The 15,427-nt window shown below is 50.8% G+C and overlaps 1 protein-coding gene across 5 annotated transcripts; it reads right to left on the minus strand.

The window, feature by feature from the left end:
• Positions 1-251: 251 nt before the first annotated feature.
• Positions 252-14,942, minus strand: LOC105489594 (pre T cell antigen receptor alpha). 5 transcript variants are annotated; one of them, XM_071097027.1, is made up of 5 exons: positions 14,634-14,942; positions 8,135-8,189; positions 7,016-7,336; positions 6,090-6,134; positions 252-353 (listed from the first exon to the last, which is right to left on the minus strand). In XM_071097027.1, exons 1-5 carry the CDS (start codon positions 14,873-14,875, stop codon positions 327-329), a joined length of 690 nt encoding a protein of 229 aa, XP_070953128.1. In that variant the 5' UTR covers positions 14,876-14,942; the 3' UTR covers positions 252-326. The 5 variants fall into 5 exon arrangements, with proteins under 5 accessions (XP_070953128.1, XP_070953126.1, XP_070953129.1 ...); XM_071097025.1 differs by lacking the exon at positions 252-353 and adding an exon at positions 4,550-5,089; XM_071097028.1 differs by lacking the exon at positions 252-353 and adding an exon at positions 4,550-5,089 and having other exon boundaries at positions 7,016-7,219; positions 8,148-8,189; positions 14,634-14,780.
• Between the last annotated feature and the right edge of the window lie 485 nt (positions 14,943-15,427).

The following is a 15,427-nucleotide window of genomic DNA, read 5'->3' on the forward strand; positions in this document are numbered from 1 at the left end:
CAGCCCGCCTTCAAAGCAGACCAAAGCTCGCGGACGGCGCAGCCAATAGACTTTCTGGGGTTTGCCCCCTAACGAATGGGAGGACTACCTTTTTACGGCCTTGGCCAGTAAGAGAGCAGATGGTGCCCTCAGAGACCTATGGCAACGTCCTTTCCCACCCCCTAACGGAGGCTCTGGGAGAGGATGCAGGACCAGGACCCGGGGAGAAGAAGCCTGTGTCTGGGCCTGAGTGGGACGCATTCAGGCGCGCAGGTGCTGGAAGATGTGTGGAAGGCCGGCTTCGCGGCTTTCTCCGCCTCTTCGAACGTCACTTCCCTCCTGGGTTCTTAATGCCGCAAGTCCTTACTGAACACCTGTTTTTAAATGTTATTATTATTGGTGTTGTGGTTGTTATAGCCAGACACTCTTGTAGGCGCTTAGGGTGCGAGCAGGACGACTCAGACTGTCCCCAGCCTTCAAGATTTGTCCTAGTGAGAACTAGAACAAATGACTTCCTCTCTGAGCCTGTTTCTATTTGTATGACAAAGTGATTGTCCTAGCTGCTGTGTGAGCTTGCCTGTTGTTGGGAAGCTCAAATAGGTTAATAGAATTACAACTTACGGAGCAGACTGTAAAAAGTTCAGGCATTAATTTGCTTTTTGTATGTAATCCCAGCCCCTTTTACTGCCCTATTATTTATTTCTTGATTCTGCCCTCTCAGAAGGCAGGAATTTGGCCGATTAACGATTGTCTCTCCCTTCCGCTTCCTCAGCAACAACAGGGTGCCTGGCACAAGGAGATACTCGGTAAATCTCCCATCGGCTGTGTCATTAAGAGGAACACTTAATGGCTCACGCCTGTAATTCTAGCACTTTGGAAGGCCCAGGCGGGAGGATCACTTGAGCCCAGGAGTTAGAGACCAGTCTGGGCAACAGGGTGAGACCCTGTCTCAAAAAAGAAGAAGAAGGAAAAAAAAAGCCCAGGTGCCCTGGCTTACGTCTGTAATCCCAGCACTTTGGGAGGCCAAAATGGGAGAACTGCTTGAGGCATGGAGTTCGAGACCAGCCTGGTCAACACAGCAAGACCCCATCGCAAAAATAAATAAATCAACCAAAATAAAAAATAAAGAGGAGGCCGGGCTCGGTGGCTCATGCCTATAATTACAGTACTTTGGGAGGCCAAGGCAGGCGGATCACGAGGTCAGGAGTTCAAGACCACCCTGGCCAAGATGCTGAAACCCCCTCCCTACTAAAGATACAAAAAATTAGCCGGGCGTGGTGGCGCCAGGCTATAATCCCAGCTACTCGGGAGGCGGAGGCAAAAGAATTACTTGAACCTGGGAGGCGGAGGTTGCAGTGAGCCAAGATCACGCCATTGTACTCCAGCCTGGGCGACAGGGTGAGACTCTGTCTCAAAAATAATAAAGGCCGGGCACGGTGGTTCATGTCTGTAATCCCAGCACTTTGGGAGGCCAAGGCAGGTGGATCGCAAGGTCAGGAATTGGAGACCAGCCTGGCCTATATGGTGAAACCCCCTCTCTACTAAAAATACAAAAAAATTAGCTGTGTTGGTGGGCGCCTGTAGTCCCAGTTACTTGGGAGGCTGAGGTGGGAGAATCGCTTGAACCCTGGAGGTGGAGGTTGCAGTGAACTGAGATTGCGCCACTGCACTCCAGTCCAGTGACAGAGCGAGACTCCATCTCAAAAAATAAAAATAAAAATAGGCCAGGCGCGGTGGCTCACGCCTGTAATCCCAGCACTTGGGAGGCCAAGGCGGGCGGATCATGAGGTGAGATCAAGACCATCCTGGCTAACATGGTGAAACCCCGTCTCTACTAAACAAAATACAAAAATTAGGCGGGCGTGGTGGTGGGCGCCTGTAGTCCCAGCTACTCAGGAAGCTGAGGCAGGAGAATGGTGTGAACCCGAGAAGCGGAGCTTGCAGTGAGCCGATATCGTGCCACTGTACTCCAGCCTGGGCTACAGAGCGAGACTCCGTCTCAAAACAAACAAACAAAAAATAAATAAAAATAAAGAGGAGCACTCTTGGTTTTGAGGTCTTCTTCAGGCTGTCCCTGAACTCAGTGTCCTTGTAGAGACCAAAGTTGCTTCTCTGGGAAGTTGTCTGCAAATCGGCCATAAAACCCTGTTCCCTGATACCTTCTTGTTTCCTTCCTAGATGTTGGATATTTATGCTAGTTTATGAAGACTTCAGAGCACTGAGGCCCAGGCCTTGACACTTTCTGACCTCAGTTTCTTGTCCAAAACAACTGTGTTGGTAACAAGGCACTTTGGATAGGCGGGGGCTGTGGCATGTGGCATTCCGCAGTGTACAAGATCAGGACACCGTCCTGAGGTCCTCCATGTTTTCTAGGCTTGATAAGACTTAGGTAGGCTCAAGCTGGGCACGGTGGCTCACACTCGTAATCCCAGCACTTCAGGAGGCTGAGGCAGGCAAATCACTTGAGGTCAGAAGTTCAAGACCAGGCCGGGCGCGGTGGCTCAAGCCTGTAATCCCAGCACTTTGGGAGGCCGAGACGGGCGGATCACGAGGTCAGGAGATCGAGACCATCCTGGCTAACCCGGTGAAACCCCGTCTCTACTAAAAAGTACAAAAAAAAAACCAGCCGGGCGAGGTGGCGGGCGCCTGTAGTCCCAGCTACTCAGGAGGCTGAGTCAGGAGAATGGCGTAAACCCGGGAGGCGGAGCTTGTAGTGAGCTGAGATCTGGCCACTGCACTCCAGCCTGGGCGACAGAGCGAGACTCCGTCTCAAAAAAAAAAAAAAAAAAAAAAAGAAGTTCAAGACCAGCCTGGCCAACATGATGAAACCCTGTCTCTGCCAAAAAATACAAAAATGAGCCAGGCATGGTGGCACGTGCCTGTAGTCCCAGCTACTCAAGAGGCTGAGGTGGGAGAATTGCTGGAATCTGGGAGGCAGAGATTGCAGTGAGTCGAGATTGCACCACTGCACTCCAGCCTGAGGAACAGAGTTAGACCCTGTCTCAAAAAATAAAATAAAATAAAATAATAAACTTGGATAGGCTCAGAGCTTGGCCATGGCCCTTAATTCACCTCAGCTCAGAAGCCCTCCTGGGAAATAAGATTAAGCCAGCCTGACAGTGGAGATTGAGAGGCCTGGGCTCAGCATCTGGCCGGATAGCTGGGAAGGGATAGTGGCCAGAGAAAGTCTGAGGTTTGGCCCCTGCCCACCCCTCCTTGGCCCCTGCCCACCCCCTCTCTCAGTCTTTGTGTCAGGGAAGGAACATGCCTTGTGGGGATGGTGGACAGATTCATCCCTAGAAGCTGTGGGACCCTCCCACCCCCAGCCACCACCACCCAGGAATCCCCAAAGCAAGTGGGAGAATCTCCTTTCAGGCTGGTGAGAGATGAGCAGTGGAGGAGGCAGTGAGAGTTTTTATGGAACAGTAGCTGAGAGAGCACAGAGGCTCAGGGAAGCTGAGGGTGTCCTTGAAACCATGTGTTGGGGTGCTGGGGCATAGTTCCCCATCCCCTCCCTGGGGGAAGGAAGACTAAGGTTGATCCAGCAGACTATCCTATGGGGCCCAAGGGACAGGTGGATTTACATGAGAGCACCCAGAGTCTCTTGGAGTGATTGATTACTAGCAGAGAACCCTTGGGAAAGGCTAGATTTGCAGCCAGCACTGGGCAAGCAGGGGACACACATGTTATGCTCTACTGTGGAAGCCTCATACTCGATCAATGTAAGAATCTTCTTTAGGAAACAACCAAACCAAAAAAGCCAAGCCTCTTTAGTACCTGGCTCAGGGTTGATGCTCAAAGAATATTTGTCAAATGAATAATGACTCTTAATTGATTAATAAACTGTAAGTTTGGAATTAATACCTCATACTCTTGGCATTGAAAACGATCCTGTTCCCCGGAAACCCTGGCCCTGTTCACCTCTGTCGAGTCTGTACAAGAGTTCACATTGACCCAGCATCCACCTTCCTGGGTTCCTGGGCTCTCTGCCCTGATCTCTCACAGAGGTTGGGCCAGGGTAAGGAGAAGAGGGGGCCTCCCCACTTGCTGTGGGGCGAGGAGACAGCCGTGGGACAGCTGCCTTCCCAACCACCAGCCCCACTCTGTAGTTCTGTAGTTCCCAAGTTCTGTCTCAGGAAGCCCTCTTCCTCAAGGGAACCTTCCTGGATTTCTCCTACTTTTTTTTTTTTTTTTTTTTTTTTTTTTTTTTTTTTTTTGAGACGGAGTCTCGCTCTGTCGCCCAGGCTGGAGTGCAGTGGCCGGGTCTCAGCTCACTGCAAGCTCCGCCTCCTGGGTTCACGCCATTCTCCTGCCTCAGCCTCCGGAGTAGCTGGGACTACAGGCGCCCGCCACCTCGCCCGGCTAGTTTTTTGTATTTTTAGTAGAGACGGGGTTTCACCATGTTAGCCAGGATGGTCTCGATCTCCTGACCTTGTGATCCGCCCGTCTCGGCCTCCCAAAGTGCTGGGATTACAGGCTTGAGCCACCGCGCCCGGCCTCTCCTACTTCTAACTCTGCCAAATTCCCTCCTCCCAGGATAGACATGAATTCAAACATTTCTCATTTGCTATGTCATTTAAGTTCTTTTTTAATGTTCTCAGTCATCTGCTCCCTAAATACCCCAGTAACTGGGTGGATCACCATTCTGGGGGGTGGAGGGGTGGCCTGGGGGAGGTAGAGCCGTGCCCTCAGGCAGCTCCAGCCTGCAGAGGAGGAGGCAGGTCACATGCAAAAAATGCTCCAAGACTCGAGGAAGGAATCCTGCGGTCAGATCTTGAGCACCAGGCCTGTGCTGGGCAGGTGGGGTATCTGCTGAGGTAAGACCCCTCCTCCCAGACTGGGCTCCCAGGCTTCCGACCCGGAGGGGTGTCACTCCAGCCATGGTCCCGAGGCTGGGGCCTGGGTGAACTGGTGGCCTCTCGTCCCCCAGTCTCCGTGGCCAGGTACAGTCGGTGGGAGCCGAGGGCTCGCAGGCGGGTGGCAGCTGCGGGGGAAGGCAGTGGGCCCTCGGGGTGGCGCAGGCGGCTGCAGGTCAGGAGCAGGTCAAACAGCAGCAGCTTGAAGAGCAGCAGCCGCAGCACCCCCAGCCACAGGACCCCGCCCGGCATCCCTGCGAGGAGGAAACGCTCAGGAGCCTGCAGGAGCCTGCAGCCCCCCACCCCAGGAGAGAACGTCCACGGAGGGGAGGGCCTTGTCCTCTGCCCTTGCCATTGCCCGTCCCCTTGACCCCCTCCTCCAGGGAAAGTCCATCCCGGTGTCTAGCCTCCGTTCTTACTGGTAATAATAAATACCTTCCTTGCCTTCATTTTATTTTATTCCCCAACAATCATGGGGGTAAGGGTCGGGGCCAGGCAGGACTTAGCATCTGACGCAGAGAGTAACTAGCTCAAAATTCTTTTTTTTTTTTTTTTTTGAGATGGAGTCTCACTCTGTCACCCAGGCTGGAGTGCAGTGGCCCGATCTCAGCTCACTGCAACCTCCACCTCTTGGGTTCAAGTGATTCTCCTACCTCAGCCTCCCGAGTAGCTGGGACTACAGGCATGTGCTACCACGCTCGGCTAATTTTTGTATTTTTAGTAGAGACAGGGTTTCACCATGTTGGCCAGGCTGGTCTCGAGCTCCTGACCTCGTCATCCACCCACCTCGGCCTCCCAAAGTGCTGGGATTACAGGTGTGAGCCACTGCGCCCAGCTTCAAAATTCTCTATTTGGTCAGGAAGCAGAGTTGGACCACAGCCCAACTTCATGACTGTCCATCCAGTGCTCTTTCCATCACCCCAGACAGCCTCCCATTTACACAGCCTGTAATGCTGAGACCCCCTGCCTGGGCTGCCCAAGGAGGACTCCAAAGACCCCTCTATTAGCTGTCACCTGTGCTTCTCAACTAATGTCCAAGAATTAGGCTAAGGTCAAAGGATTCACCCCCATCTTATCCTAGGTAGACTGAGGCCCATGCTAGCCAGTGCCCCAACCTAGCATGACAGCCTCTACATGGGATACCTACTGACCTCCCGTGTAAGACCCATTAGGCCAGAGCTGAATGCCCCACCCCCCAGGCCCAAGGTCCTGGTCCCAGCCTTTTATTCCCCACCCCTTGCCCAGAGTACTCACCCCTGAGAGGCTCCCAGGGGCAGGTCCTGGCTGTAGAAGCCTCTCCTGTTGTCCAAGGAGAAGGCAGTGAGTCTTTGGGGATGGGCCATGCACTCTGGAGGCCATCCCCAGTGCTATGCCCAGGCCCTGGCACAGCATGGGTGTCAAGGCATTGTGGTAAATGGACAAGTGAGCCAGCAGCAGAAACCCTGAGCCCATTTGCTGCAAGTCCTCTGAGAGCCCAAACATCCCTCACTTTGCACTGTTCCCTGTTCTGTGCCCTGGGGAGGCTGGGGTGCCCAGCACTCTCAGATAAGGAACTGACCGTCTTCATGGCATTCTTTGAAAGTCAGGGCACTTAGTTAACAAACATTCCCATTTGGAAGACGACAAAACTGAGATAATCCCCAGAGAGGAAGTAAGTCATCTGGTCAGTGATAATAATTGCTGACTGTTTCAAAATACAATGGAGGGGGAAACAAAAATCACTGGCTTTAGACATGTTACTTAGCCTCCCCATGCCTGTAAAATTAAGGGAATTATATGATCTGTCTCATAAATGTGAAGCGTATAGGACACTGCCTAGAACAGAGTCAACGCTCAATAACTGGTAGTGATTTGTTAATTAGTTTGGTCCTTACAGGGTATCATGTACACAGGGTGATATATCTATGTGTGTATAATGAATCCTAGGTAGAAGGAGGCATTTTTATCTTTGGAAGCCGTGCTGCAGAGCCTGGATTTCAAACAGATATTGCAGTTGCAAATCCCAGAATTAATGGCCCTGAGGCCACTCTCCCCTGAGCCCAAGTGTCACCTCACGCGGAGGCTCTGCACTTGGACACCCTTCATGCCTTTGCAGCCTGGAGCCTGCCCTCCCTCCAACCATATCCTAGTGTGTGGAAGGGGACAGGGAGCATCCGCAAGGGCCCAGGCTCCATCCCCACCTGACAGCTGCAGGGGCTGTGTACTCCTGCTGTGGCCCTCAGCCCCAGGCCCAGTGTGGCAGACCAAAGTCTCCCAGGATGCCAGCTCCTCAGAGGGCAGGGAGAGATGGGCCAAGCTGGTCCAGGTGCCATCCGTTGCTGGGGAAGGGCCATAGGTGAAGGCATCCAGTGCACTACCGTTGCCGGCTGAGAACCAGATGGGGCTGTCAAAGCCAGGGGGTGCAACATCAAGGACCAGGCAGACCACCACCATCTGCTGTTTTCCATCCGCCAGTAGCGTGATTGGTGGGGCCAGAGAAGGAAAGGGTGTGCCACCCACACCTGCAAGAGAGCATGCACCTGTGGGTGCTAGACCAGCTTGTGGCTTCCCAGGCCAGCATTGTGTTGTAGACTAGAGTTCTACATTTCTGTCTTTCCATCCATCCATCCATCCATCCATCCACCATCCATCTACCTGTCCTAGCCACTCATCCATTCCTCCCTCCTTGCATTTTCCCATCAAGCCACCCTTCCTTCCCTCCATCTGCCCATCCTTTCATTCACTCACCTATTTATCTATCCTTTCTTCTATCAGCCATCTATCCTCCATGTATTCCTTCCTTCTTTTTTTTTTTTTTTTTTTTTTTTTTTGAGACAGAGTTTCGCTCTGTTGCCCAGGCTAGAGTGCAGTGGCATGATCTTGGCTCACTGCAAGCTCTGCATCCGGGGTTTATGCCATTCTCCTGCCTCAGTCTCCTGAGCAGCTGGGACTATAGGCACCCGCCACTGCGCCCGCCTGGCTAATTTTTTGTTTTGTTTTGTTTTTAGTAGAGACGGGGTTTCACCGTGTTAACCAGGATGGTCTTGATCTCCTGACCTCGTGATCCACCTGCCTCAGCCTCCCAAAGTGCTGGGATTACAGGAGTGAGCCACTGCGCCCAGCCACCTCCATCTATTATTTCTACCTTTCATCTATGTATCTGTCTATCCATTCAGCCACCTCTTCTTCCATCCACTTGTCTATGACATCCGAGCCCCATTCTGTGCCAGGAACTAGAGATATAACATTGGGTAAGTCATCATTCCTGCTCTCAAGGAACTCAGTTCCATGGGAAAGACAGTAAATGTGCAAACAAATACTTGTTTGTGGTGGCAGCTGTGGCAGCCTCTGGTGAGGAAGGGAAGGAAACAGGACCTGGAATGAGATTAGAAGGGGCCTCAAATATATCTGTAACTTTTTGTTTCTTTTTTTTAAAAGTCTGATTTAAACATGGCAAAATGTTAAACATTTGTTAATCTAGGTGGAGTGTGCATGGGTGTTTTTTCTTTTATTCTCAGCCTTTTTCTGTAGCCTGTAGTTCTTTTGTTTGTTTGTTTGTTTTTTGAGACGGAGTCTCGCTCTGCCTCCCAGGCTGGAGTGCAGTGGCACGATCTCGGCTCACTGCAACCTCCACCTCCTGGGTTCAAGCTATTCTTCTGCCTCAGCCTCCCAAGGTCCCACGACACCACCCTGGCTAATTTTTATTTTTATGTTTTTAGTAGAGACTGGGTTTCTCCATGTTGGTCAGGCTGGTCTCGGACTCCTGACCTCAGGTGATCCGCCCGCCTCGACCTCCCAAAGTGCTAGGATTACAGGCATGAGGCACCACATCCAGCCTTTTTAAAAAATAATAATAATAATTTAAAAAAAGCTTTGTTGGCTAGGCACGGTGGCTCAAGCCTGTAATCCTAGCACTTTGGGAGGCCGAGGCGGGCAGATCACAAGGTCAGGAGATCGAGACAATCCTGGCCAACATGGTGAAACTCCATCTCTACTAAAAATACAAAATTAGCTGGGCGTGGTGGCGCATGCCTGTAATCTCAGCTACTCGGGAGGCTGAGGCAGGAGAATCGCTTGAACCAGGGAAGCGGAAGTTGTAGTGAGCCTAGATTGCGCCACTGAACTCCAGCCTGGCAACAGAGCAAGACTCTGTCTCAAAAAAAAAAAAAAAAAAGCTTTGTTGGCTGGGTGCGGTGGCTCACACCTGTAATCCTAGCACTTTGGGAGGCTGAGGCAGGCCGATCACCTAAGGTTAGGAGTTCGAGACCAGCCTGGCCAACATGGTGGAACCCCATCTCTACCAAAAATACAAAAATTAGTCGGGTGTGGTGATGTGCACCCGTAGTCCCAGCTACTTGGGAGGCTGAGGCAGGATTGTTGCTTAAACCCAGGAGGCAGAGGTTGTAGTGAGCCGAGATCATCCCACTGCACTCCAGCCTGGGCAACAGCACAAGATTCAGTCTAAAAAAAAAAAAAAAAAAAAAAGGGTGGGTGTGGTGGCTCACACTTGTAATCCCAGCACTTTGGGGGGCTGAGGCGGGTGGATCACCTGAGGTCAGGAGTTTGAGAACACCCTGGCCAACATGGTGAAACCCCATCTCTACTAAAAATACAAAAACATTAGCTGCGTGTGGTGGCACATGCCTGTAGTCCCAACTACTCTGGAGGCTGAGTCACAAGAATTGCTTGAACCCGGGCAAAGGTTGCAGTGAGCTGAGATCATGTCACTGCACTCCAGCCTGGGTGACAGAGTGAAAAAAAAAAAAAAAAAAAGCTTTGTTTAGGTATAGTCCACATACCAGACAATTGACCCATTTGAAGTATACGTGTATTATTTCATAATCTTAAGAACTAAGTCATATGGGTACTACAAACATTTTTCCTATATTTTCCAAAATAATCCCTATTTCCCACAATCTTTTATTATTATTATTATTATTATTATTATTATTATTATTTTGAGACAGGGTTTAGCTCTGTCATCCAGGCTGGACTGCAGTGGTGTGGTAACAGTTCACTGGAGCCTTGGCCTCCTGGCCTCCCAAGTAGCTGGGACTACAGGCACGTGCCACAACACCCGGCTAATTTTTAAATTACTTGTAGAGACATGGGTCTCCCTTTGTTGCCCGGACTGGTCTCAAACTCCTAGGCTCAAGCTGTCCTCCTGCCTCGGGCTTCCAAAGTGCTGGGATTACGGACATGAGTCACTAGGCCCAGGCTGCAATCTTATTCTTTTCAGCAAAGATGGCTCATTTAATATGTAACAGAATTTTATTTATTATTATTATTATTATTTGAGATGGAGTCGCACTGTCTTACCCAGGCTGGAGTGCAGTATCACAATCTCAGCTCACTGCAATCTCCACTTCTGGGGTTCAAGAAATTCTCCTGCTTCAGCCTCCCAAGTAACTTGGATTATGGGTGTGCACCACCAGGTCTGGCTGGTTTTTTTTGTGTTTTTTGTAGAGACAAGGTTTCACCATGTTAGCCAGGCTGGTCTCCAACTACTGACCTCAAATGATCCTCCCACCTCAGCCTCCCAAAGTGCTGGGATTACAGACATGAGCCACCGCGCCTGGCCCAGAATGTTATTTTTGAACATTGCAATTTTTTTTTCTTTTTTTTTTTGAGACAGAGTCTCTCCCTGTCGCCTAGGCCAGAGTGCAATGGCATGATCATGGCTCACTGAGGCTTCGACCTCCCAGCTTCAGGTGATCCTCCCACCTCAGCCTTCCCAGTAGCAGGGACTACAGGCAGGTGCCACCATACCTGACTAATTTATTTTTTATTTTTTGTAGAAATAGGGTTTCACTATGTTGTCCTAGCTGGTCTTGAACTTCAGGGCACAAGAGATCCTCACGCCTGGGCCTCCCAAAGTGCTGGGATTATAGGCATGAGCCACCTTGCCCAGCCTGGAGTTTTTTGTGAATAGGCTATACCTATTTCTTAGGTATAGCCAGACTTAAGAAATGTCCCAGAGTGCAGGGAAGGAGGCCAGAGAATCTTGTGAGGATGTAGGGGTAAAGGGTACTCAGGAAAGATTTCTTAGAAGCCAAATAATTAGCCTAGGCCAGTCATGGTGGCTCACACCTTTATTCTCAGCACTTTGGGAGGCTGAGGCGGGCGGATCACAAGGTCAGGAGATCGAGACCATCCCGGCTAACATGGTGAAACCCTGTCTCTACTAAAATACAAAAAATTAGCCAGGTGTGGTGGCACGTGCCTGTAATCCCAGCTACTCAGGAGGCTGAGGCAGGAGAATTGCTTGAACCTGGGAGGCAGAGGTTGCAGGAGGCTGAGGCAGGAGAATTGCTTGAACCCGGGAGGCACAGGTTGCAGTGAGCCGAGATCATGCCACTGCACTCCAGCCTGGCGACAGAGCAAGACTCTGTCTCAAAAAATTAAAAAAAAAAAAAAAAATAGGCCAGAGGATCATGAGGTCAGGAGATCGAGACCATCCTGGCTAACACAGTGAAACCCCGTCTCTACTAAAAATACAAAAAATTAGCCGGGCGTGGTGGCAGGCGCCTGTAGTCCCAGCTACTTGGGAGACTGAGGCAGGAGAACAGCGTGAACCCGGGAGGCAGAGCTTGCAGTGAGCCAAGATCGTACCACTGAACTCCAGCCTGGGCGACAGTGCGAGACTCTGTCTCAAAAAAAAAAAAAAAAAAAAAAAAAAAAAAAAAAAAATTATCCTACTAACACATAAATGGTAAGTTGTCCAGTCAGGATTTGAACTCAGATCTCTGTGACTCCAAATCCCATAAACCATCTCACCTTGCAGGGTGACTAAGATTTTGCCATGTGACACAGTGGATTGTCTAGGACATAGCTTCAGACAGAGCTAAGCGTGACTCCTGACTCATTCACTTAATTTTCTGAGTCTTATTATTATTATTATATTATTATTATTATTTTTTGAGATGGAGTCTCACTCTGTTGCCTAGGCTGGAGTGCAGTGGCATGATCTCGGCTCACTGCAACCTCCCCTTCTGGGTTCAACCGATTCTCCTGTCTCAGCCTTCTGAGTAGCTGGGACTACAGGCATGTGCTACCATGCCCAGATAATTTTTTGTATTTTTTTTTTTTTTTTGAGACAGAGTTTCACTCTCGTTGCCCAGGCTGGAATGCAATGGCATGGCAAACGTGGCTCGCTGCAACCTCCAGCTCCCGGATACAAGTGATTCTCCTGCCTCAGCCTCCTGAGTAGCTGGGATTACAGGCGCCCCTCACCGTGCCCGGCTAATTTTTTGTATTTTTAGTAGAGATGGAGTTTCACCATGTTGGCCAGGCTGGTCTTTAACTCCTGACCTTAGGCTATCCACTCGCCTCAGCCTCCCAAAGTGCTGGGATTACAGGCATGAGTCATTGAGCCCAGCCAATTTTTTGTATTTTTAGTAGAGAGGGTTTTCACTGTGTTAGCCAGGATGGTCTTGATCTCCTGACCTCGTGATCCACCCGCCTTGGCCTCCCAAAGTGCTGGGATTACAGGACTTGTAAAGGTCGGCCACCATGCCTGACCTTTTTTTGTATTTATTTTTTATTTTTATTTTTTGAGATGGAGCCCCACTCTGTCGCCCAGGCTGGAGTGCAGTGGCGGGATCTCAGCTCACTGAAACCTCCGCCCGCTGGGGTTCGATTCTCCTGGGTAGCTGGGATTACAGGTGCCTACCACCATGCCTGGCTATTTTTTGTATTTTTAGTAGAGATGGGGTTTCACCATCTTGGCCAGGCTGGTCTTGAACTCCTGACCTCGTGATCCACCTGCCTCAGTCTCCCAAAGTGCTAGGATTGCAGGCGTGAGCCACTGCACCCAGTCTTTTCTTTTCTTCCTTCCTTCCTTCCTTCCTTCCTTCCTTCCTTCCTTCCTTCCTTCCTTCCTTCCTTCCTTCCTTCCTTTCTTTCTTTCTTTCTTTCTTTCTTTCTTTTTCTTTTTTTTTGAGACTGATTCTGTTTCTATCACCTAGCCTGGAGTGCAGTGGCGGGATCTTGGCTCAGTGCAACCTCCTCCTCCCGGGTTCAAGCATTTCTCCTGCTTCAGCCTCCTGAGTAGCTGGATTACAGGCATCTGCCACCATGCCCGGCTAATTTTTGTATTTTTAGTAGAGATGGGGTTTCACCATGTTAGCCAGGCCTGTCTCAAACTCCTGACCTCAAGTGATCTGCCCGCCTTGGCCTCCCAAATTGCTGGGATTACAGGCTTAAGCCACTGTGCCCAGCCAATTTTCTGAGTCTTTTTGTTTGTTTTGTTTTGTTTTCATTATTTATTTATTTATTTATTTATTTAGGTTGAAGGAAGAATATTTTTTCTGAGTCCCAGTGGTCTCATCAATATAATGGCGTTAGGTCGGGCTTAGTGGCTCATGCCTGTAATCCCAGCACTTTGGGAGGCTGAGTCAGGTGAATCACTTGAAGTCTGGAGTTCGGGACCAGCCTGGCCAACATGGTGAACCCCTGTCTCCACTAAAACTACAAAAATTAGCTGGGCATGGTGGCGGGTGACTGTAATCCCAGCTACTTGGGAAGTTGAGGCAGGAGAACCGCTGGAACCTGGGAGGCAGAGGATGCAGTGAGTTGAGATCGTGCCACTGCACTCCAGTATGGGCAACAGAGTGAACTCTTGTCTTTAAAAAAAAAAAAAAAAAGCAAATAATAATAATAATATAATGGGCTGGGCACAGTGGCTCACGCCTGCAATCCCAGCACTTTGGGAGGCCAAGGTGGGCAGATCATGAGGTCAGGATTTCGAGACCAGCCTGGCCAACATAGTGAAACCCCGTCTCTACTAAAAATACAAAAAATTAGCTAGGTGTGGTGGTGGGCACCTGTAATCCCAGCTACTCGGGAGGCTGAGACAGGATAATCATTTGAACCTGGGAGGCAGAAGTTGCCGTGAGCCAAGATTGCACCATTGCACTCCAGCCTGGGCAACAGTGTGAGCCTCTGTCTCAAAAAAAAAAAAACAAAAAACAAAACAAAACAAAAAAAACCTATAGAGACATTCCCCAAGTTGAGTTCGTCTTCCATTTCTTCCATGAAGCCTCCCAGGATTGTTCCTGCTTACCCTGGTTACTTCCTTCCCGAGCTCAGGCCTCCTGCCATGGGCGCCCTGTGTTCCACATAGGTGTGGTTTATCTCCCTAATGAAGGAGTGCCTGTGAGATACTTGGGGCCAGCTTTAGATCAAGGAGACCCTCCCGACTCAAAAATCATGGACCTTCCCCTACCACACACATGCATACATGCACATGCTTCTAGATGAAGCTGGAATTTTCCCCTCAAGACATGAGTCCTTTGGCTCCAGCCTTGATCCTGGGAGGGTGGGGGTAAATACCCTGGGAAGAGGCCTTGGGACCTACCCTGAGCCCATTGGTAAGGGCAAGCTGGGAGTGAACCTGAGACACCCTGAGTCCTATTGAACTAGGGCAGGTACCCTGAGGGCAAGAAGGACAGGACAGTACCTCATACTCTTACCCATATCCCATCATTGCATATCACATCACACACCCTGGCTACCCTAACCCCACCTTCTATGGATGCCCATCCAGTTTGTTCTCATTTCTCTATACCTCTAAGAGGTGCAGCCTCCCTACCAACGCTGTGGGCTCCAGGGCAAGAGGACGTGGGAGCCCCAGAGCAAGGTGGCTGGGAAGAAGAGTACAATGGGAAGAGTACAGTGGGTGAGACCCTCCCCAGAGGTCCCTAAATGGCTCTTGTCCTGCCTCCCTGCAGCCCATCAATACCCAGGGAGGTCCAGAGTGAGGGAATGGGCTTGGGCAGACTGAGGAGGAACAGAGAGGAATGCAAAGAGGGGGCTCACCTGTGGGTAGGGTTGGACACCCAAGGGCCAGGAGAAATAGCAGCCATGTCCCGGCCATGGCCCACTCGGAAGGAGGCAGGACCCAGCTGCAGACCTGAGTTGTGGCTGGGGGAGGAGGCACCCACAAGACTGCCTTCTAGGCCACAGGCCCAGCTGCACCTCAGCTGCTCCACCACGAGCCGTTTCCCCTGGTGATGGGCCCCTCCTCCTGCCCTGGCCCCCCAAACCCAATCCTGTCTCATGGGCCAGGGAGCACAGGGTGCCTCTCCCACACCAGGAGATGGACACCTGCACTTCCTCTGAAGAGAGAGCACTTCAGTCTGCAAAGCCCTGCTTCAGGGCAGCTACCATCCATAGGACACAGAGTACCAGGTGGCTTGACAGGGTTGACATACAGCCCTTCACTTGATCCACTCAACCACTGTGAGATACATTTCACAGGTGAGGCAACTGAGGCTTACAGAGAGTGAGGGACCCGCCCAGGGCCACACAGCTGACAGGTACCAGAGCCAGGGCTTGAACTGTTTTTAGATGGTTGGCTTTATTATAGGCAAAAAGATGCCCAGGGCCGGGTACGGTGGCTCACGCCTGTAATCCCAGCACTTTGGGAGGCTGAGGCGGGTGGATCATGAGGTCAGGAGATCGAGACCATCCTGGCTAACATGGTGAAACCCCATCTCTACTAAAAATACAAAAAAAATTAGCCAGGCGTGGTGGGGGGCACCTGTAGTCCCAGCTACTCGGGAGGCTGAGGCAGGAGAATGGCGTGAACCTGGGAGGCAGAGCTTGCAGTG

Source organism: Macaca nemestrina, chromosome 5 (assembly GCF_043159975.1).
Source record: "Macaca nemestrina isolate mMacNem1 chromosome 5, mMacNem.hap1, whole genome shotgun sequence".
Lineage (NCBI taxonomy): Eukaryota > Metazoa > Chordata > Mammalia > Primates > Cercopithecidae > Macaca > Macaca nemestrina.